The sequence below is a fragment of the Nematostella vectensis genome, chromosome 3 (genome assembly GCF_932526225.1).
Source record: "Nematostella vectensis chromosome 3, jaNemVect1.1, whole genome shotgun sequence".
Lineage (NCBI taxonomy): Eukaryota > Metazoa > Cnidaria > Anthozoa > Actiniaria > Edwardsiidae > Nematostella > Nematostella vectensis.
In genome coordinates this window covers 18,362,532-18,387,152 of record NC_064036.1, presented here as the reverse complement: position 1 = coordinate 18,387,152, position 24,621 = coordinate 18,362,532, and the positions used below count along the sequence as shown (strand labels likewise).

Here is a 24,621-nt window from a genome sequence, read left to right as displayed (position 1 = left end):
ATTATCTTGTAAAAAAAAAAATGATGGTTAACCCGACCTCGCTACAACGATATTTTCAATGGATTTTCCTTTATATCTGCAAATCAAGGACCTTCTTTTAACGATACCTCGATTTACGATACATTTTCTTTTTCCCGGCGCATATGCAGGTAGTCTAGAAACGATCCTCTTACCCTTGGTTCATAATATGAACCAAGGCAGCTTACATAAGGTACCCCCCTTTGAGGGTGACCGCGGAGAGCTCGTGGACTCATTGTAGCACTACGAATTGTTGGTTTCCTTCCCCCACCATGACGGCTGTGTAATGGAACGTGACAGATACAACATGAAGACCTAGCCAGGACAACACTCCTTCGCTAAGCATGGACATGACGGGCAAAAAGATCAAGCAAGCTGTTGATTTTGATGAGTGTTTGAAGGACTCGCCGAAATTCAGGTTAGTTGTTTTGATGCAGCAAGCTTTAGGTTTTCATGCCATACTCCCTTTGAGTGATACCCAACCTTCCTGAGCGATGTCCCGTGTTTATAATCGTGTTTATGGCAGCTGCGTTGCTTTGGCTTATTTCTGTTCAAATAACAAGCGAAGAACGCGAAATCCCTGAGATCGGCAGCTACGTAGCGTTATGAAAAGAGATTTGCGAGCATTAGCCGGCAAGGGTAGTATTTTGACCTCTCGCAGTGATAAAAATAACATCTGATAGCAGTTGTTGATACACTTCGTTCGTCGATAAATATCTTGTAAGTCTTTTTTAATCTGTTCAGCCCACAAGGGCTTTTGGTTCATTGAATACCTGTTTTGCAAGAACACTTTGATAGCAGTGACAGTTATCAGGGGGGTGTTCCTTGTCACCCAAGTCGGTTTGATTGGTACTAGGTGACAAAAATAAACATTCGCCCATTCTCCTGCAAATTCATTCTACAATTTATTAAATTCATGAAGGTGAATCTGGATCCATGAAGCACCATTTCACTCAGCTCTCAAGGGAATTGACACAGTGTACCTAAAATGACTGGCTCCAGAATCAGCCCCCATCCCTCCACCCCCATAAAAAGGAAAAAAAGGGGTGCTGCTATTTAGGTAGATATTTTCCCTAGCATTCTTACCCTATTTGTATTATACCCTATTCCCTAGCAGTAACACCAGCATTGTTTTTATTTAAAAAATGGTAAATTTAAACAGCAAGTAACTCTTTGGGAGCCTTATCTTCATGTTGTTGTTTGGGTTTTCCCTGCCTGTCTCCTTGACAGCACTCGTTATTATTCTACTGCGACTTATGATATAAATGACTATATAGTTTGTTCTTATGCCTGGTAAACATTAGTGACAGCATGACATGAGCATGTGCATGTAAGAGAAAAAAACATGTTTTTTTCTCTTATTTCGTTATGTATGTTATGTCGGGCTTGAAAATGTCAAAACCATTCACACTTGTACATACAAAGATAAGAGTGCACGCGCCCATGTTGTTATGTCACTAGTGTGCACCAGGCAGTACTATTCATGCTGAGGGGCATGCCTGATGTATAAGCTTGACTGATGAGATTTTGTCCTATACTTTGTGTTCTCCTCAAAAGAATATAGTTTCGACCTATGATGCTTATATTTTGAGTGAGTCCCATAATGCATTAATGGAATATGATTACTTTGTTGATGTTGTTAAAGAATGAATGAATGGCAACCTTCTGTGAATTTCTATTTGTAGATTGCAAATCGAGCGTGGTGAACATGATGTGACGACTTTAGAAGCTGGCTTGGAAAAGGTCAGTCTACGAATGATAAATTTATTTTCCTGTTTGTACTGTAGGCTTACTCAGAGATTTAAGTGTAGAAACTTGTTTAGGTGGACAAGATCATGCTGTGAAACTATACTTTATTAGCAGCCTATATGCAAATCCATGCAAGACATTTTAATGTGAAGGGATGTAATAAATGAGAATACACAATACAATCAACGCACAATTAGCTGATGGCTAGGGCCAGTTATGTTATTTCCACCTTCCCCCCCCCAAAAAAAAAAAAAAAACGAAGAAGCAAAAATTCATCGAACATGATTGGACAGTGAAAAGGCTGGTTGGTGGTCAAGAACAGATATATCAGATTTATTTATTTTAAAAGGTACGATTTACTATTAGTTTCAGAGTATTATACAGTTCTCTGATTTGCCCTTCAAAGTGGATACACATATCACAATCAAAACAATATAATTTTTGCTAAACATTTGGCAGTGCCCCCCTCCCATATTATTTGCTGGCATTCATGCTTTTCTTGTGCTCTTAGCCTTGGTCTACCTAGTAAGCTGCAGCCCTCTTTGGTTGTCAAAGTCCAGTAACATGTCCTGTTTTCAGGTCATCAAACAGTGCAATGCAATGGTGGATTCAGGGAAAGCATTCATTTCATCCACAAGGTGTGAAAAGATTAATTTTCCAACTCTGACTCACTCAAACTCCATGTACATACATTATTGCTTTAAGCCAAAGAGCATGTCTTTTGTCGAGTCGTGATATTGTATTAGATGGGAGGCCACATTCACGTGACAAAAGCTTTCAGAATCTTTCCAGTTTGATCATACAGTATGATTTTCTGAGGTTTATATTGTCAAGTTCTGACAGGACTTGATGCTCAATTCAGCATTCAATTTCTGAGCATGCAAAAGCTGTTCTTATGGGAGTCCTTCCTTATGGGAGTCAAGCAGTGTCTACTCTCTACTGTAATCACGCAACACTAGAGTCTCTACCATAGCTCCAAGAGTTTCCCTATCTGAAAGATTTCCCAGTATAGAGTATGCTTTTAAAGAAATAGTAGTGCTGTAAGTACAATTGAATAGGGTATCCCTGTTGTCTGACCATTTAGTGCATTTTTCTTTTAGCTTATTACTCAGCAGTATCCATGTCCTTACAAAGTACTTTAATGAAGATGAGCTTGTCCAGGGACCCCTCAAGAAGTTCAGCCAGACCTTTGAAGAACTGAACAATTTTTTCAAGGTTCGTAAATCACTTGATAAATAAATGTTGTCATAAGGGGTGCACAGTGGTATTGTAAGTGTGGAGGACAATAAAGGGACAAGTTGTTGTTATTTGTTATACAGTAGATGCATAATGCATTACGATGATGATATTGAACTGTTTCACTTCACTTAGTAGAAATGAACCTCCAAACCTCAATACAAATGTAAATTGAAGACTGTACAATGGCTGCAAAGGAAAATGAACAGATCTATCAATGACTCATGCAAGACACTTTGGGTTGAGTTGCCTTGGTTAAACCCTACAATAGCTGCTGTTGATTAATTACACAAGATTCTGATCTCATGGATGTGTGGCTTCTTGTTCTCTGTACAGTTGAACTCAAAATTCATTCTTGGTCAAAATTTGGTTCTTTGTTGATGTTTAGACGTTGTTGGACCAGACACAAATGTCAATCTCCACGACCCTGCAACAGTTTGTTAAAAAGTAAGCCCCTTACAGTATATTACATGGGTTTTCTACTAGAGATATAGAAAGCATGAATGAATAACTTTAAAATTTAGAAATAAGAGGAGTAATTCATGGGTTTGAAGTAGAATGTATGGTTATTAACACTATTAAAACCATGATCTCTTTTGCAGTGATGTTAAAAGAGTGAAGGAGACAAAAAAGCTCTTTGACAAGATTAGTGATGAGCTAGATAAGTAAGAAGCAAATAGTGTATCATCTGTTTTTACTCACCATTATTCCCATACTTTTTTTTTTTTACTGCCTTTGCTCATTTTTTGTTTACAATTTGTAGTGCATTGAATAAGCATGCTCAACTACCCAAGACCTGCAAGCAGCATGAACTTGAAGAAGACAGAAACATTCTGACTGCGATGCAGTCCTGTTTTGATCATATCTCATTAGACTATGCCTTTCAGGTCAGTTCTAAAAAAGATTTTTTCAATATTCAGTGAAAAAATGTTTTTCTTTGAAAAATTGTTTTGCAGAAGCCTGAGAGGGTACAATAATAGTTTGTGTCTGATGAAAGATTTGCTTTCCTTTTTACAGATCAATTTATTGCAATCAAGAAAAAGAATTGAAGTGCTTGATGCAGTGAGTTTGGTTGTCACTCTATAACCATTGGTTTTAGTGGTTTTGATGTACAGTACTGTACTCTCCCATTGTCCCAAGCGGCAAGGATTTACTGTAGTTGTGGATGGTGTTTTCAATACTTTATTGTATTTCAATGTATCTGTTCTTATTACTGTACAAATTGATTTTTACAGCTGTCAAAATTCATGCATTCCCACTTTACGTACTACCACCAAGGCTATGACTTAATGAATGACCTGGAGCGTTACATGAAGGACATGAGTCATCAGGTATGACAGATAAAACCCAGAAACAAGCCGTAGAATAACTAGGTGGTCTGTGTAGGCTTGGTGAAATCAAGGGAAAAAGATAAGGTTGTAATAGAATGTTTAAAACAGCATAGCTTTAAGCGTTTTTAAGCTCCAACGAATGGCTAACACTCAAAACAGAAGTGTCACCCCGATAAAGGGCTGCTGCTCAAAACGTTACCAAACTACTCTGTTTTCACAAAGGCATAAAAAATACCATTTCAACTTTGAATTGATTTTTTTCCATGAGTGATCAGTTTTACAATGGTTCTTTTCCAATCTTCTTAACTTTGGCGTTTAATTCTGTTTAGCTAAACGACCTGTCCACTCAGTTCAGCTGTGACAAAAAAGGGATGGAGGAAAGACACACGTTAGTACAACGTAAGGTAATGATGCAATCATGCAAACACCCAAAGTAGTCGGGATCTGGATTCAAAATACTAAATAATATTCCACCAAAAACTGATGGTTGGCTATTTGACTTTTCATCTTAATAAGACTTCTCAGTTACGTAAAATAATACTGGGGGGGGGGGCTTGATATAGAAACATTAAGAAAATATTGGGGTATATCCGTGCCCATACTGGTCATTTCCTTATAATTTTGAAGATACATGGAGGACACATGCCCCCAGTGCCCCACCCTCTGTTACGGACCTGCTTCTTCACGGCAGACCCTGCCCTTTTTTTAGAGAAGACGACAATTTTGGAGAGTGGACTGCCAGGTGAATCTAGGTGTAATCCCCCAGATTCAGTCAGTATCTCAAACCTTCTTTTTTTAATTTTTTTTCAGGATTCCTTTGAGAAGAGATGTGGTAATCTGGAAAATCAAGAAAGGTTAATTTAGAATCACAATTTCCCAAGACAATTAGGCAAACAAATGTATTGCTTTCTTGTCCTTATGTCTTGATGAATCGTCGTTTTGTCTACTTAATTAGGGTCAGTACGCAGCTCTTACAAGCTGCAATTTGATTGGGCAAATGAACAATATCCGCACCTTAACACAAAGAATGAGAAGAATAGAGACAAAAGAACTCCTTTGTGGAACAAATATAATAGGAGACAAAGCAGCTGCATACTGCATACTCCTTAATTATTATGTCTTAACGATTGTCTCCGTCTTATATGTCTCTTCGTCTAAATGTATTGTCTTTATGTCTTAACGATTGTCTCCTTCTTATATGTCTCTTCGTCTAAATGTATTGTCTTTATGTCTTAATGTATTGTCTCCGTCTTATATGTCTCTTCGTCTAAATGTATTGTCTTTATGTCTTAACGATTGTCTCCGTCTTATATGTCTCTTCGTCTAAATGTATTGTCTTTATGTCTTAATGTATTGTCTCCGTCTTATATGTCTCTTCGTCTAAATGTATTGTCTTTATGTCTTAATGTATTGTCTCCGTCTATATGTCTCTTCGTCTAAATGTATTGTCTTTATGTCTTAATGTATTGTCTCCGTCTATATGTCTCTTCGTCTAAATGTATTGTCTTTATGTCTTAATGTATTGTCTCCGTCTTATATGTCTCTTCGTCTAAATGTATTGTCTTTATGTCTTAATGTATTGTCTCCGTCTATATGTCTCTTCGTCTAAATGTATTGTCTTTATGTCTTAATGTATTGTCTCCGTCTTATATGTCTCTTCGTCTAAATGTATTGTCTTTATGTCTTAATGTATTGTCTCCGTCTTATATGTCTCTTCGTCTAAATGTATTGTCTTTATGTCTTAACGATTGTCTCCGTCTTATATGTCTCTTCGTCTAAATGTATTGTCTTTATGTCTTAATGTTTTGTCTCTGTCTTATGTCTCTTTGTCTTAATGTATTGTCTTTATGTCTTATGTCTTTGTGTCTTAATCTATTGTCATTATTACTGTTCATATCTTTACAGTCCTGCAGGAGTTGTCATTGAGGGATACCTATACAAAAGAAGTAGCAATGCATTCAAAACTTGGCAAAGACGATATTTCACTGTTCAAAACAACCAGCTCTTCTATCAAAAAAGGCAGAAGGTGAGAAATGTTCAGTAAGGTGCTAATTCTGTCAAATATATATATACACTGTTCCTGTACTCTACTGTACTTGCATGTTTTGCCCTAACCCTGGGACTTTAATAAAAGCCATTCTGTAACCAGAAATGTTGTCTCCTACTGTCCAATTTCTTTTCTACAATTTTCTTTACCCACAACGACCGAAGGTCCACTTTCGGTTCTCAAGACTTGCTACGGTATTTGTAGACCAAATTATAAAGCATAAGCTAGATCACTCCGGCAATCCATAAGTCAGACTTTATTTGTAGCCAAATCCAACAATAATTGCCCCTTGAGATACTGCAAAGGCATAAAAATCCCTTTTTGTTTTTTCGGGGGTGGTCAGATTTTAATCAGAAAACTCACTTCTCTATCCCCCCTCCTCCAGAAAAATTAAGTCCACTTTTTCGGATTTCGCAGCCCCCCCCCCCCCCCCCCAAGAAAAATTCTAGCTATGGGCCTGAAATATAAAATACTGTTGGCAGATTTCTATTAGTTAATTTTGTAATCTAGTAATGTGACTCATATTTTCAGGATGAGCAGACTGTACTTGCTGAGGATCTCAGGTTGTGCATAGTGAAAACAAATGATGAGGTTGAGCGGAGGAATTGCTTTGATGTCGTCTCACCAACCAAGTATGTCATATGAGCCCTTCTCTAGCATCCTTTCCACCACATTATTGACTTTATAAGTACACCTTAACACTGATCTTACTACTCTGTATGATGATATATTTATCCCATATTAGGTCGTGGACGTTACAGGCCGATTCAGATGTTATACGTGATGAGTGGATGCAGACTATGCAGGTATCTTATTCATCATAGCCTCAACAGATAAAGGATCAGGGCTTCTGGAATTACGCGCTTGTGCAGAAGCGCGTTATTTGGCTTTTTCCACGTAATCCGCGTAATCCACAAATTTCCGCGTAATCCAGCGTAATTTGGCTATATTCTGAAAGACAAAACATTTAATTGCACAGCTGATGTGTTCTTTTAGGGTTCTTACCTCTATTTCTCTTAAAAAAAGAGAGATGTTCTTCGTAAGAGTGCGATATTTCAAACTGAATTTCAAAAACAAATAAAATGACTAGGCATTCTTTGCTAAACCGCGAAGGCCTAGGACTAATAACAAAATACCTTTTTTAATTGGCTGGTGGCTAGGAGCCAATGAAAACTTGCCTAAGATATTTTCACGCAAAAAATTAACCTTTTCAAGTTATTTCGTGCTTTCCTTCGGTACAAAATGTAGTTTGGGCGTAACAGTTGATATTCCGTGTAATTTAGCACGTAATTTAGTAAAGAATCACGCAAAATTTTGATTTTTAAAGAAAATGTATTTCAAAATCACGCGTAATTTAGCTCGTAATGATTGGTTTTCCGCGTAATTTATCGCATAATTTAGCAAAGAATCCCGCATAATTTTGAGTTTTTTTCCGCGTAATTCCAGAAGCCCTGAAGGATGCAACCTTCTTGAGCCCACTTGGCAGTGTGGGACACAACATTGTTATACATTATTGGAATGCTTAGTAAATAAGCAACAATATCATCCCTTCTTTAATTCAGTTTAATGTTCTTGATTAATTGATTCAGTGACTAAAATTTTATTATTATTATTATTATTATTATTATTATTATTATTATTATTATTATTATTATTATTATTATTATTATTATTATTATTATTATTATTATTATTATTATTATTATTATTATTATTATTATTATTATTATTATTATGTGTATTTTCTTTTTAGGCCAGTATCAACAAGGCCTTTTCTGTGCACAAGGAAGAGCAAGAGAGTGAAGTAAAGATTGTCTTCTAAGTTGAATTCGGTTGATTTTTTTTCTTCCTCGGGAGTATAAGTTTACAATGCTTTGTCAAAACAGGATGAATCGTTGAGCTCTTCAAAAAGAAGCAAAAGCATGGATTCAGTGGAGAAGATACCACCGCCTAAAAGGTAAAAATAATATGAAATAATGTAACACAGACTACAACGGTGCTCTTGTGTTTCCATCTAGTTGTGTTTTTCTGTCCTTGTGGTTTTTGTTGTAAGCTGTATGTATCAGACATTTGTCATATTGATTGTATCAGTATTCTTCTAATCGTGTCATATTGGTTGTTGTTAGTATTCTTGAGGTGCCTTGTTCTGTTTAATCTTGTCTTATTGGTTGTTTCCAGCATTCTTGATGTGCCTTGATCTGTTTAATCTTGTCTTATTGCTTGTTTTTAGCATTCTTGAGGTGCCTTGTTATGTTTAATCTTGTCTTATTGGTTAATTTTAGCATTCTTGAGGTGGCTTGTTCTGTTTAATCTTGTCAAATTGGTTGTTTTTAGCCTTTTTAAGGTGCCTTGTTCTGTCTAATCTTGTCTTATTGGTTGTTTATAGCATTCTTGAGGTGCCTTGTTCTGTTTAATCTTGTCTTATTGGTTGTTTTCAGCATTCTTGAGGCAGTGCGATCGGTACCTGGGAATGAAGTCTGCGCAGATTGTAACCATAATGGTATTGCCACATTCACTAGATCTTACTGTATGTGGATAGCATGCAGGAGATCAACATCTAATAAATAGATCCTATTTTTCCCTTTAATAGATGCACAGATGATGTCACAGTGCATCATGAACTCAAAAAGTACTCAACAAGACACAGTCGAGTCGCAGACTGTTGTTCATGACACGTATATCTGTTAAAGGATAAATGCACAAAAAATGATCTATTTGTTTTATATAACAAAGAAAATGTTTTCTCACCTTACTAACTTGTTCGGGGGAGCATGTGCACTCTACAAGCGTGGACGTGTCCTCTTATTATAACCTTGACCAATCAGAGCATGATGTTGTATACATGATAAATTTCAGATCCCAAATGGGCAAGCATCAATCTTGGAGTTGTACTGTGTATAGAGTGCTCAGGGATTCACAGGTAAGGTATATGAGGTACATATGCTGTTATTTAGCCCATAAACCAAGTGAGGCACTGGGTGTATGGTTGCCCACTTGAAGTGCAACTCTGCGTTGTCGTTTTTACCTTCCATATACTGTATGTTCGCTGTATTTGGGTTAGTTGAAGTATTGATTAGGGCTAGCGAATATCCTTGGGTGCCCAGGGTGTCGAGGTAATTTGCTCCCGGTCAATTACGGAACAATCTCCGATAATTTTTTTACGAAAAACGGGAAAAATATTTCAAAACTGTAAGGAAATTGTCTATTGGAGGTTTCTTCTCCACTTATTCTTCCTTCACGTTTTACAGGAGCCTAGGTGTACACGTATCTAAAGTGCGGTCCTTGACACTAGATGCTTGGGAACCCGAGCATCTTAAGGTAAGTGCTCTCTTACGCAGACTCTCTGTTTCTGTTACTTGTGATTCCTACTTGCTGCCCCTTGTTTACTATCCTTACCTACTGCACCCCACACAACCCCTCTAGAGTGTCTTTTTGCCAATTTCGGCCTTTTTTTACTATGAACAGTGACTATTTTTCTATTAGATAGCTTACTGTACAGTACAATGCCACTAATGCATGTGGGTTTGTACATAGCTGATGTCTGAGCTAGGGAACAGCCTTATTAACTCCATATATGAAGCAAAGATAGCAGGCGACCATAAAAAGATAAATCATCTAAGCAACAGGTAACATCTGTTTGTATTGAAACTACATACCTACTGTACCACAACATGGAGTCTCCAGCATAAAAACTATTTATTCTATGTTCTGATGTGAGTTACGCATGCAGTGGGAAATTTTCCCTTAAAGGGAATCAAACCCCAGGGTCTATTGCTGTCCATTGCTGGTTCATTATGTATTGTAGGTGCTGTGCTATATCACTATAACATTGCATATTCTATTTGTCCAGGAGTGACAGGGAGGCTTGGATAAAGTCCAAGTACATCTATCATCGGTTCGTCTCGCTCGATTCATTTCTACGCACATCAGACCGACTGAATACGGGGATCATTAGAAACTTAGCTCGTATGACAGTTTATCACGAACAGAAATATAGCCAATCAATGAATGAATCAGCTCAAGCGTCCCTTGAAAGATCAGACTCTAAAGTATCGAGAATACTTCAAATGACTTATGGACTAAAAAAGCCATTTAAAGGGGACAAGAAGAGGTATTCCTCTGCGCTAGAAATGTCCTCGGGCCCACACAACAGCCTAAGTAGTGACTCGCATGAACCGAAATCCAAATCTAATATCTCAACTTTTGACAAGAAGCAGAAGTCCAGACTACGAAAATTCTCTAAAGGACGTAAAGATGATATTTTAAAAGCGAAAAGACACTTTAAAAAGGGCCATAAGGTATCTGAAGGAGCTGATGCTCATGAGTCGTACGAGGATTCGCGATCATCATCTGAGAATGTGGGAGGTAGAGAAGACTCTGGGCAAGGCCCAGCGGGACCCACTGATGAACACTTGGCGCACAGTAGCGAGGAGCCAAGTCCTCAGGAGTCAGACCCAGAGAACAAGGTAACATATGAGGGGTCTGAAGAGGCGGATGATGAGGAAGAATCACGGACATGGCCAACTAAGGACATACCCCAGCATTCACTTGACAGTGACCACGAACAAGCAGGCCTTACAGTGAGAAGCAGGTCAGAATCCACAGACTCTGTGCTGAGTGATGAAGAGGTTGCGCCATCTGGGTACCTCCCTAGTAATGGCGGCAATGAGCAGACCTTCAAGGATGATCTGGAAAAGGCGATTTCCGTCTTGAAAGTCCTTCATCCAAATAGGGTAAGAATGCTGGTAAGGCCTTCTTGAAAGTCCTTCATCCAAATAGGGTAAGAATGCTGGTAAGTCCGTCTTGAAAGCCCTTCATCCAAATAGGGTAAGGATGCTGGTAAGTCCGTCTTGAAAGTCCTTCATCCAAATAGGGTAAGAATGCTGGTAAGTCCGTCTTAAAAGTCTTTAATCCAAATAGGGTAAGGATGCTGGAAAGTCCGTCTTGAAAGTCCTTCATTCAAATAGGGTAAGAATGCTGGTAAGTCCGTCTTGAAAGTCCTTCATCCAAATATGGTGAGAATGCTGGCAAGTCCGTCTTGAAAGACCTTCATCCAAATAGGGTAAGAATGCTGGTAAGTCCGTCTTTAAAGACCTTCATCCAAATAGGGTAAGAATGCTGGTAGGTCCGTCTTGAAAGTCCTTCATCCAAATAGGGTAAGAATGCTGGTAAGTCCGTCTTAAAAGTCTTTAATCCAAATAGGGTAAGGATGCTGGTAAGTCGGTCTTGAAAGTCCTCCATCCAAATAGGGTAAGAATGCTGGTAAGTCCTCCATCCAAATAGGGTAAGAATGCTGGTAAGTCCGTCTTGAAAGTTCTCCATCCAAATAGTGTAAAAATGCTGGTAAGTCCGTCTTGAAAGTCCTTCATCCAAATAGGGTAAGAATGCTGGTAAGTCCTTCATCCAAATAGGGTAAGAATGCTGGTAAGACCGTCTTTAAAAGTCTTTTATCCAAATAGGGGAAGGATGCTGGTAAGTCCGTCTTGAAAGTCCTCCATCCAAATAGGGTAAGAATGCTGGTAAGGCCTTCTTGAAAGTCCTTCATCCAAATAGGGTAAGAATGCTGGTAAGTCCGTCTTGAAAGCCCTTCATCCAAATAGGGTAAGGATGCTGGTAAGTCCGTCTTGAAAGTCTTTAATCCAAATAGGGTAAGGATGCTGGAAAGTCCGTCTTGAAAGTCCTTCATTCAAATAGGGTAAGAATGCTGGTAAGTCCGTCTTGAAAGTCCTTCATCCAAATATGATGAGAATGCTGGCAAGTCCGTCTTGAAAGACCTTCATCCAAATAGGGTAAGAATGCTGGTAAGTCCGTCTTGAAAGTCCTTCATCCAAATAGGGTAAGAATGCTGGTAAGTCCTTCATCCAAATAGGGTAAGAATGCTGGTAAGACCGTCTTTAAAAGTCTTTTATCCAAATAGGGGAAGGATGCTGGTAAGTCCGTCTTGAAAGTCCTCCATCCAAATAGGGTAAGAATGCTGGTAAGTCCGTCTTGAAAGTCCTCCATCCAAATAGGGTAAGAATGCTGGTAAGTCCGTCTTGAAAGTTCTCCATCCAAATAGGGTAAGAATGCTGGCAAGTCCGTCTTGAAAGTCCTTCATCCAAATAGGGTAAGAATGCTGGTAAGTCCTTCATCCAAATAGGGTAAGAATGCTGGTAAGACCGTCTTGAAAGTCCTTCATCCAAATAGGGTAAGAATGCTGGTAAGTCCTTCATCCAAATAGGGTAAGAATGCTGGTAAGACCGTCTTTAAAAGTCTTTTATCCAAATAGGGGAAGGATGCTGGTAAGTCCGTCTTGAAAGTCCTCCATCCAAATAGGGTAAGAATGCTGGTAAGTCCGTCTTGAAAGTCCTCCATCCAAATAGGGTAAGAATGCTGGTAAGTCCGTCTTGAAAGTTCTCCATCCAAATAGGGTAAGAATGCTGGCAAGTCCGTCTTGAAAGTCCTTCATCCAAATAGGGTAAGAATGCTGGTAAGTCCTTCATCCAAATAGGGTAAGAATGCTGGTAAGTCTGTCTTAAAAGTCCTCCATCCAAATAGGGTAAGAATGCTGGTAAGCCCGTCTTGAAAGTCCTCCATCCAAATAGGGTAAGAATGCTGGTAAGCCCGTCTTGAAAGTCCTCCATCCAAATAGGTACGAATGCTGGTAAGTCCGTCTTGAAAGTCCTTCATCCAAATAGGGTAAGAATGCTGGTAAGTCCGTCTTGAAAGTCTCCCATCCAAATAGGGTAAGAATGCTGGTAAGTCCGTCTTGAAAGTCCTCCATCCAAATGGGGTAAGAATGCTGGTAAGTCCGTCTTGAAAGTCCTCCATCCAAATAGGGTAAGAATGCTGGTAAGTCTGTCTTGAAAGTCCTTCATCCAAATAGGGTAAGAATGCTGATAAACTTTCATTCAAATAGGGTAAGAATGCTGGTAAGTCTGTCTTAAAAGTCCTCCATCCAAATAGTGTAAGAATGCTGGTAAGTCCTTCATCCAAATAGTGTAAGGATGCTGGTAAGTCTGTCTTGAAAGTCCTCCATCCAAATCGGGTAAGAATGCTGGTAAATCCGTCTTGAAAGTACTTCATCCAAATAGGGTAAGAATGCTGGTAAGTCCGTCTTGAAAGTCGTCCATCCAAATAGGGTAAGAATGCTGATAAACTTTCATCCAAATAGGGTAAGAATACTGGTAAGTCTGTCTTGAAAGTCCTCCATCCAAATAGGGTAAGAATGCTGGTAAGCCCGTCTTGAAAGTCCTCCATCCAAATAGGGTAAGAATGCTGGTAAGCCCGTCTTGAAAGTCCTCCATCCAAATAGGTACGAATGCTGGTAAGTCCGTCTTGAAAGTCCTTCATCCAAATAGGGTAAGAATGCTGGTAAGTCCGTCTTGAAAGTCTCCCATCCAAATAGGGTAAGAATGCTGGTAAGTCTGTCTTGAAAGTCCTCCATCCAAATCGGGTAAGAATGCTGGTAAATCCGTCTTGAAAGTACTTCATCCAAATAGGGTAAGAATGCTGGTAAGTCCGTCTTGAAAGTCGTCCATCCAAATAGGGTAAGAATGCTGATAAACTTTCATCCAAATAGGGTAAGAATACTGGTAAGTCTGTCTTGAAAGTCCTCCATCCAAATAGGGTAAGAATGCTTTTAAGTCCATCTTGAAAGTTCTCCATCCAAATAGGGTAAGAATGCTGGTGAGTCCGTCTTGAAAGTCCTCCATCCAAATAGGGTAAGAATGCTGGTAAGTGCGTCTTGAAAGTCCTCCATCCAAATAGGGTAAGAATGCTGGTAAGTGCGTCTTGAAAGTCCTCCATCCAAATAGGGTACGAATGCTGGTAAGTGCGTCTTGAAAGTCCTCCATCCAAATAGGGTAAGAATGCTGGTAAGTCCGTTTTGAAAGTCCTTCATCCAAATAGGGTAAGGATGCTGGTAAGTGCGTCTTGAAAGTCCTTCATCCAAATAGGGTAAGAATGCTTTTAAGTCCATCTTGAAAGTTCTCCATCCAAATAGGGTAAGAATGCTGGTGAGTCCGTCTTGAAAGTCCTCCATCCAAATAGGGTACGAATGCTGGTAAGTCCGTCTTGAAAGTTCTCCATCCAAATAGGGTAAGAATGCTGGTAAGTCTGTCTTGAAAGTTCTCCATCCAAATAGGGTAAGAATGCTGGTAAGTGCGTCTTGAAAGTCCTCCATCCAAATAGGGTAAGAATGCTGGTAAGTGCGTCTTGAAAGTCCTCCATCCCAATAGGGTAAGAATGCTGGTAAGTGCGTCTTGAAAGTCCTTCATCCAAATAGGGTAAGAATGCTGGCACATCCAACACATAAGGTTTATTGTGACCTTTGCTGCTATGTAAGTTTTGGCTTTAGGTAGAGCCTAGTGTGTGGACATCTATATGTCATAGATTACTTGTTATTATTATGTGTCAGGGGTGTGGCCATCCCCCGTAGCGTTGTTAACTGGATCATTGATTTTCTTTCCAATAGATTCCAACGAATTAAGCTAGCCAACGGCTGCTACTCAGAGTGGGGTCCAGTCCCCTCCAGGGTACCACAGGGTACCAAGCTAGGCCCGTGGTAATTTGTTTTATTTATCAATGATCTAGAATGTAATTCCCCACACTTATGGAAGTACGTAGACGACACCACGGTCTCCGAAGTGGTATTGAAAGGGGAATTAAGCAGCGCTCAGGGGTTGGTCAACGACATCATTGAGTGGTCCCATGACAATAGAGTAGTCCTTAATCCCGATAAATGCAAAGAGATGAGAATTTCGTTTGCGCGCTCGCCTCGACCTTTCGATGCCATTACCATCGAGGGAAAGGAACTTGAGGTCGTTTAAAGCACGAAATTATTAGGGCTCACAATAAGCGGTAACTTGTCGTGGAACGCTCATGTGAACGAGGTAGTCAAGAAATCGAGCAAAAAGCTATACTTTTTAATCCAACTAAAAAGGGCTCGGCTACCTCCCTCAGACTTTATTTTACAAAGCTTGCATTCGTTCGGCCGTCGACTATGCGGTGCCGGTTTTTCATAATGCCCTGCCGCAGTACCTAAAAAATGAGCTCGTACGTATTGAGAAAAGGGCGCTATCTATAATTTTGCCCCGTACGAGCTACGATGGTGCTTGTGATTTGTTGGGCATAACACCATTAGAAGTGCACCACGGCTTAATTTGCAGCAAGCTCTTTGACGAAATAGTTTCTGATCCGAATCATAAACTAAAGAGCTTGCTGCCTCCGTCTAACGTTTCAAGCCATAACCTTAGAAAAAACGGCCCTTTGCCTTGCCCCGCCTCAAAACAAACAGAGCCATGAATTCTTTTACTTTCTCAATGGCCAACAAATCTTAAATGGAGAGTATATATGGTTTTTATGGATTATGATTAATTTTATATAGGATGAACTTTATCACGTTTTTAAAATTTTATATTTTATATTTTTTATTGTATATAGTTAAATTTATTATAGTTGTAATATAGTATCTTTTGTTTTGTAAATGCCTAATTCAGCCTATGGGCTGCTACGCAATTTTTTCCTAATAAACTATCTATCTATCTTGTCCAGCGTATTATACTTTTTAGTAAATTATGCATTTTTTTGGAACAATTGACAAAACCAAACAAAAAATGAAGTCAGTAAGTCTAGAAGTTACGTTCAAAGATAATCATATTCTTTAAACTTTGTTAGGATTGTATATAATAAATATGAATTGTAATAAATATGAATTGAAAAGTTTCTGAGGTCAATTTTGACTGACACTTTGTGTGTGTGTAATTCAAGTTCAAGTTCAGTTTTTATTTTCCTTTTAAGATAGTTACAGGATGTACTCATCCCAATTTCAATATTTCTATTTCAAAAGGATTCAATCAAACTCTATTTACTGATAAAGCAAGGGTTTTATAGTAATCGTGCCAAAAATAAGTCTTGTACACCTGAAATTTACGATCAGCTGTTTGGCCTCCTTTATGAGATTCTTAATTAGCCTATATTACTGAAAAAAATTGTTGATAAGTGTCAGCCACCTTGGGTTCTGAAATATGATCTGCAATGGGTGATAATACATTACAACCTGTCGGTTCCTCAAATCGACCCTTTATGTATAAATATAACTGCATTTATTTTTTCCCTGTAGCTACTTTACAAGGCTGCAGAATGGAACAGTATCCCACTTATGGTTGCGGCGTTTGCTGAAGGTATGACCCATTGGGGTCTGTAAAAGCATCATTTAAAGACCCATACAAAGCAAAGTTGCTTGTTTCCACCCCCTCTCATTCAGAATTGATCTCTTTGTGCAGGTGCTAAGGCAAACTGGGTGAATGAAGATGATGACTCCAAGACAGTCCTTCACCAGTCAGTGTTGGGTGGATCTCTCACCGCCAGTGAGTACCTGCTGCAAAATGGTGCCAAGATCAACCTACGCGACTGCCGAGGCCGCAGCGCTCTGCATCACGCTGCGCTACTGGGACAAACAGGGTATGACAGTGTCTTCCCAGTTTCTTATGAACATGTACAATAGCACTCTGTCCAACTCACAACTGGTATTTTTTTAACCCTTCAGGCAGACCTGTTTATTTCTTAAACGTGGGGCTAATCAGCATGCTGTCGATGAAAATGGGGAGGTGAGAGCTGCATCCTTCCCTTTCTTTGTTGCTATTGGTCAGCAAGAGAAGTAAACAATTAATTTCTTGCAGGATCCTCTCACAATTGCCTTGAAGCAGACAAATGCGGACATTGTGACCCTGTGAGTAGAACAGTTGAACTTTGTTACTGTATGTTTGTTGGGACACTCAATCAAATCATCTTGACTTTTGCAACTTAGGTCTGTCTATTAATTTGATGCTTCTAATCCCCATGGATTTCTGTCCAGACAGTCACCATGGTAATATTTATTTCTGTCCATACAGTCACCATGGTAATATTTATTTCTGTCCAGACATTCACCATGGTTATATTTATTTCTTTTCAGACAGTCACCATGTTTATATTTAATTCTGTCCATACAGTCACCATGGTTATACTCAATTCTGTCCATACAGTCACCATGGTTATATTTAATTCTGTCCAGACAGTCACCATGGTTATATTTAATTCTGTCCAGACAGTCACCATGGTTATACTCAATTCTGTCCATACAGTCACCATGGTTATACTCAATTCTGTCCATACAGTCACTATGGTTATACTCAATTCTGTCCATACAGTCACCATTGTTATATTTAATTCTGTCCAGACAGTCATCATGGTCACATTTATTTCTGTCCAGACAGTCACCATTGTTATATATATTTAATTCTGTCCAGGCAGTCACCATGGTTATATTTATTTGTCGGGACAGCCACCATGTTTATAGCGGAGCCAGCGCGGCCGCAGGCCGTGCGCGGAGCTCCATAGGTATAGAAATATGGTATAACTATGCGATTCGTTTTTTGTGGTCATCGCTCGGGTACCCTGTGTGTCACAATCCAGTAAATCGTGCAACTCCCAGGCCCCACTCGGCCTCAACTAGAAAGGAGTCATCGTCAAGTGACACGTCAATCACAATGACGTCATGATGATGTTAACTCAATCACCAAACTGGACATAACCGGTTTATAATCAGTCTAACTGGAAATAAAGCTTACGTGTTTTTACACATTTTTTACCACCGCCCCCAAACTTCCTCACTTATGCTTCAAAGTTCTTTTATGAACAACGCAAACCTGCAAAGCGAAACAAGAAAATTGAATATTGAGAAGTTTATTATTGCCACTGTGACCATGGACGACCTTTCACGTGGTGATAAAAGAGGTACGTGCACATCTATTATGGTTTTATGTTTACATCCAGTAGGTATTATGTTAAAAAACAAACGGTTTTGAACTGAGTGCCTTTTTAAGTTAAGTATATGTTAGAAAGGTTTTTCACGGATTTATTATCAGACGATTATGAAAAATGCTAAAATAAAACTTACTAGCATTTTATTTTTAAGAATAAAATACTTCTATTGTACAGAAAATAATGTGTGTTCAATTGTTTTGTTAAAACTCGCGCCCAAAAACAAGATGGCGGTAGTCTTACACGCGCTTGTGTTTACTTTTTAGGTATATTTTATACCATTGGGCTAATTTTCAGATCATGTCATATCGTTTCGATCTATTTTAGTTGAAGAAGAACCAAGAAGAGGGGAGGAGCAAAATAATGAGAAGGAGAGGTCACGCAGGACACGATTGTTGATAGAAGCTCGGCAAAGACAGCGTAAAGAGGCAGAGAAACTTAGAAACACTCAACGCCCAGCGTGCAATGATGGCAGAAGACAGCTTGTTTGTTCAAAGGCAAAGAGAAAGGGCTCGTGAGCGACAGAGGGCATCTAGACTCAGGAGAAAACAACAGAGGCAGCCCTCCACTACTACCGCTTTTGTTGGTGAGTTTTCTTTGAGTAAAATAATGTCTATATTGTATCAATATTCTTTTGTAATTGTATCGATATTCTTATTTGTTTTCTTTCTTCTTCTTAGACTAAGGCTATCATTTTCTATTGAGAGTAAGAGCAAATACCTCAAATAAAGCAAACTAGAATCAGTAATGCAGAATTAGTTTATTTGTCATTTAGTTTATTTATCAAGCTAAGTATGCCAGATGTGGCATACTTAGCTTGGTTGTGTAAAATGCATAATAAGCTGAAACTGTTAAGCCCAATTCTGTTGAGTTAAATTCTCTTTCTGCATTGTAATTGTGTGAAAACTTCGTGTACAGTAATCAAAAGGCCTATCCGAAAGAGAAATATTATAGACGTGTTTGTTTTTGTCAACTCAAATATTTCAAAATAATGAAGGTAAGTGTAAAAAAAACACTGATAAATTATTTAAAAAGTAAGCTGTATATCAATATTTTGGTGTAAATGAACCCTATTTACTTTGATCTATGAAAGAAATATGGCTAAATGATTTCAGTCAGGTCTTATTTATCTGACACATTTATGCTTTTTTTCCCTCAGCTCTCAAAGATGTTTTTCAAGGTTGTTGTGTGTCAGTTACAGCATAAAATAAAAAAAAATGCATATTTACATGACCCATTAATTAATTGATACGTTACCCATGAACCTATGCTGGTATGATACATAGATTCTAGATGGTGTTATTGGTGTATTTTAGGTGAGCCCTTACATTTGGAAAAATATATAATTTGATACTTCTTTCATCCTTTTTTATAGAGAAGAACAACAACAAGATAAAAAGAGGTGATGCAGCTGTAGGCGACAGCAGTGGTGGGGCCAAGCAGTTTGTCTTCCACATATATTGATTTCCATATTTAGGGGAGTGCTTTTGATGCCTCCTCTAAATATGGAAATTAACTGTTACATGGTAGACAAACTTGTTGTCTCTTTATTAATACATGTTTTAACATATATTATTTTATATAATACACATATTTCAAATGAGGTTACAATACCAATGTCACAGACTGCAGTGCTTCAAAGATATCAAATGAGCCAACAAATAAGCATAGATCAAAGCCTACCCATGTTTCTTTTTGTGTGTCTTATGAATGAACCAATCAGTGTTACCACACATTGATCCTCCAATGCAATACCTTGTTTGAAATAGGTGTATAATATATATTTCAAAAATATCCTAACCCGTTATATTTTATTATTCTTGATCTAAATAACCAATAGGTTCTCATGACAATACAATATTTTATTAGGTTGTGCATGATTTTTCATAGCCAAATTATCAATGATAAAACACGAACATAATTTTATACATGAATACTTTTTGAATGAACCATTTTATTTTTTCATGTCAATGCAATATTTATATTGTGGTGTGCACAATTTTTCATAGCCAAATTATAAAGGATAGGACACAAGCCTAACTTTAAAAATGAATAATTTTGACCTGTGTCAATACAATATTATTTCTATTATGGCTTGCACAATTTTTCACAACCAAAATTATATGTGATAAGACACCAGCCTAAATAAATGCTTTTAAATTAAAAGCCATGATTTCTTAATAATTCAGAATAACACCTTTTTTAACATCATGCATTTTTCCTACTTACGTGTATACACCATTTTCCTACTAAAAGCAATCCCATACTGCTGGATCTCAGCTTTGACATGTCAAATAATGGTGCATTTGCACAATCATAATAAAAACAAGCATTCTATAAAAGGCATCCATTTGTTAATAAAAGTATTTATTGTCATTCTGGTGCTCAATTCAATTCATTCATCCATCATAATCCTGGGTAGTCTTCCTGGGGGAGTGGAGGGAGGTAAATATATCAGTTGTTATTGAATACAAAAATTCAATAATTTGATACCCCTAAAGGATAGCAGTATCAGAATAACCATTAAACATCCCCTGAGGAATAGTAGTTGGGTGAAGTTTATACACTAAAAGATAAAATGATTATCTACACCCCATCTACTTTTTTAGAGAGTCAAACCTCAGGGGGTGGGGGTCATGTCAGAAATTAGTAATGTACCCAAGACACCAGGATCTACTTGGAAATAAATATAAAATATAAAAACTACTCCAAAGCTAGTTTGCATCCCCTATATCCTTAAATTTGCTACAAGTATTGCTAAAAAAGTGCATCCACGCAGGCTCCACTTTTAGGCAGTGCCTAAATCTATATATTATTTATTTGTCCAGACAGTCACCATGGTTATATGTTATTCATTCCAGACAGCCACCATGGTAATATTCAATACTGTCCAGACAGCCACAATGGTTATATTTATTTCTGTCCAGACAGTCACCATGGTTATATTTATTTCTGTCCAGACAGTCACCATGGTTATGTTTAATTCTGTCCAGACAGTCACCATGGTTATATTTATTTCTGTCCAGACAGTCACTATGTTTATATTTATTTGTCCAGACAGCCACCATGGTTATATTTAATTCTGTCCAGACAGTCACCACGGTTATATTTTTTTCTGTCCAGGTTACGCATCGCACGACTCAATGATGAGATGAGGGAGAGTGAGGAGTTTTCCTATGGAAGCCCAAGTTAGTGACTACTTGTGATTTTTGGCTGAGGACATACACATCACCAGGGGTTCTTTTGACCAGAAGATTGAAGAAGTCCCTATACTTCATGACAATAGTTGTTATAGTATGAACGAATGCCAAGTCAACCAGGAAGGGTTCCTGGATTTATTCTTGTCACATACTTCTGGTCAGTAGTAGTTTTTCAATGAAATCCATACAGGAACACTTGCCCACATTTTAAGAAGGCAACATTTTGTATGCACATTTAACCTGACTGTATGGCACACTTAAACTGACTGTATGCACATTTAACCTGACTGTAAGCACATTTAACCTTACTGTATCAGTCAACTTCAACTATGGGATTGGGGAACTGTCATACATAGGCGCTGGCTAAACTAGGGGAAGGGTTCCAGATCCCATTTGTAACGTTTTTTTTGGCAATTATTTCAGGTGATGTAACATTCACAGATGTTTTTAGAGACTTCTCAAACATGGCATCTATGAACCCTGATCGTCTAAAGAGAGATTTTGGAGGAGCCAAGCAAACATCAGAAAATCCAGATAGACAGACAGACATTTAGTGCAAAGGAATAGAACATTTAGCAGGCCTTGGTGTAAAGATTTTTTAAACCATCAATTGCCTGGGGCTTGAGGCTCTCTTGGTGAGTGGGGTAAGAAGAAAACTAAAAAAGTCCAGCCCAACCCTTACACACCTCTTTATACGGAGACCCTTATCTAAAAAGAAAACAAAATTAGCTCTCTAAATGTCAAAACAGTCTTAAAAAAGGAATACAGAATTTGCTGAGGTAGTTAAGTGCAATGTGGCTATTGTGAAAAATTGCAAACAATTTTAAAGCTAAATTATTGTACTTTCTTCACAGAATCATTATTTTATTATGTAATTTTTTGTACTACACATTTTTCGGGACTGAAGCGCCGAAGATCCATGTCTTGATTTGTAAACAGTCATTGGTCAAAGCTGGAAGTCACAAAATTGTCACAAAATCAGCTAAAAAAGCTTTCGATAATCCATGACATGGTTTGGCAAATCATCATCTAGACTAAGGTTGCAAATTTTCTTGGGAATCAGGCGGTTGGGAATTATTATCAAATTGTTATACTATTGAAATAGTCTAGAGGAAAGTACAAGTACTAAGCCTCAATATAGTATATAGTTTTACTAATGTGTAAAGTCCAAAAGATTCTTTCAATTCACAACAATATTTATCTTTATTAATGTCTCTTATGATGTATCTGTATTGAACATACACAAATTAGATATTATGAATAGAATTATTTCAATTAGTATGAAAATTTACATGTACAGACAAGAGTAAGAGTGAAGAATCAGCTTATTATTAGCATGCAAGCTTTTCTGGAGAGTATCAGTAAATTGAGGATGGATCTGGCAATGGTTATACTCCTCACTCTATTCCCTCATTCTCACTTCTCCCTATTTCTTCTGTATCTCCAGAAGAATGCTAAAGCTGTTATAATCACACAAAAAATGTCTGTGTATTTTCTTCCAGCTATTGATCAAAGATCCACAATTTTTTTCACAACTTTATTAGAACTTTGAGCTTATATTGTCAAAAAAGAACATGATCACATTTGCTTTGAAGAAAACCATGTAATTTTTGCCTTTTTTTCGTTTTTGACTTTGCATACACTTTTATAAATTAATTATTAATACCTAGCTACAATTCTTTTGTGATTCTCCCTCACAAAAAAAGGCTTTTCCACCTACAGCACAGTATGTAGTGGGAGGGGCATTGTGAGATAATTCATCAGTGATTTCCGGCATCAACCGGTTTGTCGGGTTGAGTAGGAGGGTCTTTATCTTTGAAATCATTCACAGGAGACATTTCCTTGTATGTTTTCTTCTCATATCTCTTCTCCTGCAAAAAAAAAGGCAAAGTCTTTTAATACAATGTGAACAATGAGAGAGATTTGGAAACTTCAAAATGCACACTGAACTGTAATAACAACAACCATCAGGCCCAAACAAGGTTGCACTTAGAGAATTCATGTTTCGGAAACTACATTGCTTCAGGTATAAAATAAATAAGCAGAAATAAACACAAAACCAGGTTAACGAAGATGTAACATTCTTGTTTATATGCCTGTAAACATTCACATGGCTATAGTAGACTAGGATTATGGCTATAGTAGACTAGGATTATGGCTATAGTAAACTAGGATTATGGCTATAGTAGACTAGGATTATGGCTATAGTAGACTAGGATTTAGACATTAATACGATACCCATGAAGCATTGCGGTCTAAGGCACATGGATTCCCTAGGTGCAACCTCATTTGAAATAGCTGTATATTTGGACTTTTTAGTGGGAAGCCTTAAAAATGCATAAGCCTACTCCAATCACACCAAATCCAGCCTACAGACCTGAACATGACATTAATGTGGGATCAAGCAAATGGCAGACATTGTTAACAAATAATTTTTCCAGGAATACAAAATTATTCACTATAAAGAGGCGAACCACTAGTGCCGTCAAATTTTTAAAGAGATCTTTGATGTACACTGACCTCCCCTTCACGCCTGAACCCAGGGGGACCCCAAAACGGCGGATGGGCGTGTCCAAATGAGTGTCCAGGTTTGTGGCCAAAGTGGCCATGGTTGCTGTGATGGTGGAACCTATTCCACCATAAGTGATGGCGGCAGTTGGTGTAGCCAGCTCCTATGCCTGCACCGAGACCCAGAGTGATTGGCCATGCAGCTCCTGCAATTCAAATCATCCTCAGAAAGGAGCAGCTTTTTTTGACAGCGGATAGGTGGATCGTGCACCATACAGTAGGAGTACGTAGGTAGATGACGCGAGGGTGACAAACACGGGAAAAAAACAACTATGCAATTTGAAAAAGCGAATGGGAGGATACTTACGCTTCAAAAATATCACCGAGAAAATGGAACCAATGATCGTCCCTCCCGCTGCAAAAGAAACACAGAAAACTCGTCGGTGTTTGATTTGAGCTTATGTCCGCATGTTGGTTCATGACGCGAGGCACGTTCACGAAGCCCCTGATTTCCAAGCACACCTTTTTTCACCTCACTATAGAGCGATAGCAACGCTACATAGTTACCACATACCGGCCTTAATACTCGTGTCAATGAAACATCTGTCCCAGATTTGGCCGACTTCTTCCTCACTTTTGCGAACCGGCGCCATCTTTGAACTGAGCCGCGATACAGTAACAGCGGTAAAGTGAGGTTCGTGGGGGGGAGGGGGGCACAGGATGCCCAAATCTCCTGACGGAAATTCGA

The 24,621-nt window shown here is 38.3% G+C and overlaps 2 protein-coding genes and 2 long non-coding RNA genes across 7 annotated transcripts; 2 read left to right on the top strand and 2 right to left on the bottom strand.

Moving 5' to 3' along the window:
* Positions 1-243: 243 nt before the first annotated feature.
* LOC5509352 (arf-GAP with coiled-coil, ANK repeat and PH domain-containing protein 2) lies at positions 244-22,750 on the top strand. Of its 4 annotated transcripts, XM_048724684.1 has the most exons (28): positions 300-436; positions 941-1,078; positions 1,704-1,761; positions 2,347-2,405; positions 2,868-2,982; positions 3,392-3,450; positions 3,606-3,668; positions 3,767-3,890; positions 4,021-4,065; positions 4,239-4,334; positions 4,664-4,738; positions 5,145-5,188; positions 6,240-6,360; positions 6,913-7,013; positions 7,127-7,187; positions 8,135-8,185; positions 8,268-8,338; positions 8,820-8,881; positions 9,238-9,301; positions 9,630-9,699; positions 9,916-10,007; positions 10,232-11,114; positions 16,484-16,544; positions 16,647-16,824; positions 16,910-16,970; positions 17,043-17,092; positions 21,289-21,353; positions 21,789-22,750. In XM_048724684.1, the coding sequence occupies exons 4-28, from the start codon at positions 2,368-2,370 to the stop codon at positions 21,917-21,919; spliced, it is 2,781 nt and encodes a 926-aa protein (XP_048580641.1). In that variant the 5' UTR covers positions 300-436; positions 941-1,078; positions 1,704-1,761; positions 2,347-2,367; the 3' UTR covers positions 21,920-22,750. The 4 variants fall into 4 exon arrangements, with proteins under 4 accessions (XP_048580643.1, XP_032234171.1, XP_048580641.1 ...); XM_032378280.2 differs by lacking the exon at positions 941-1,078 and having other exon boundaries at positions 245-436; XM_032378282.2 differs by lacking the exons at positions 300-436; positions 941-1,078; positions 1,704-1,761; positions 2,347-2,405 and having other exon boundaries at positions 3,340-3,450.
* On the bottom strand, positions 4,170-7,442 carry LOC125561172. Its single transcript, XR_007307186.1, has 3 exons — positions 7,387-7,442; positions 5,009-5,171; positions 4,170-4,689 (listed from the first exon to the last, which is right to left on the bottom strand). It is a non-coding gene; the product is annotated as an uncharacterized LOC125561172 (long non-coding RNA).
* LOC125561171 lies at positions 17,100-19,373 on the top strand. Its single transcript, XR_007307185.1, has 2 exons — positions 17,100-18,138; positions 18,493-19,373. It is a non-coding gene; the product is annotated as an uncharacterized LOC125561171 (long non-coding RNA).
* On the bottom strand, positions 22,550-24,577 carry LOC5509345. The gene is made up of 4 exons (XM_001629850.3): positions 24,448-24,577; positions 24,241-24,288; positions 23,886-24,079; positions 22,550-23,236 (listed from the first exon to the last, which is right to left on the bottom strand). Exons 1-4 carry the CDS (start codon positions 24,524-24,526, stop codon positions 23,126-23,128), a joined length of 432 nt encoding a protein of 143 aa, XP_001629900.1. The 5' UTR covers positions 24,527-24,577; the 3' UTR covers positions 22,550-23,125.
* Between the last annotated feature and the right edge of the window lie 44 nt (positions 24,578-24,621).

What these genes read in the sequence shown, in the direction of transcription:
- LOC5509345 (XM_001629850.3), bottom strand. Translation starts at nt 24,526, where the DNA reads ATGGCGCCGGTTCGCAAAAGTGAGGAAGAAGTCGGCCAAATCTGGGAC. An exon ending in CTCGGTGATATTTTTGAAGC is followed by an intron (nt 24,080 to 24,240) that starts GTAAGTATCCTC and finishes TTTGAATTGCAG; the next exon opens with GAGCTGCATGGCCAATCACT. An exon ending in GGTTCAGGCGTGAAGGGGAG is followed by an intron (nt 23,237 to 23,885) that starts GTCAGTGTACAT and finishes TTTTTTTTGCAG; the next exon opens with GAGAAGAGATATGAGAAGAA.
- LOC5509352 (XM_032378280.2), top strand. Translation starts at nt 363, where the DNA reads ATGGACATGACGGGCAAAAAGATCAAGCAAGCTGTTGATTTTGATGAG. An exon ending in AACTGAACAATTTTTTCAAG is followed by an intron (nt 2,983 to 3,391) that starts GTTCGTAAATCA and finishes GTTGATGTTTAG; the next exon opens with ACGTTGTTGGACCAGACACA. An exon ending in ACACGTTAGTACAACGTAAG is followed by an intron (nt 4,739 to 5,144) that starts GTAATGATGCAA and finishes ATTTTTTTTCAG; the next exon opens with GATTCCTTTGAGAAGAGATG.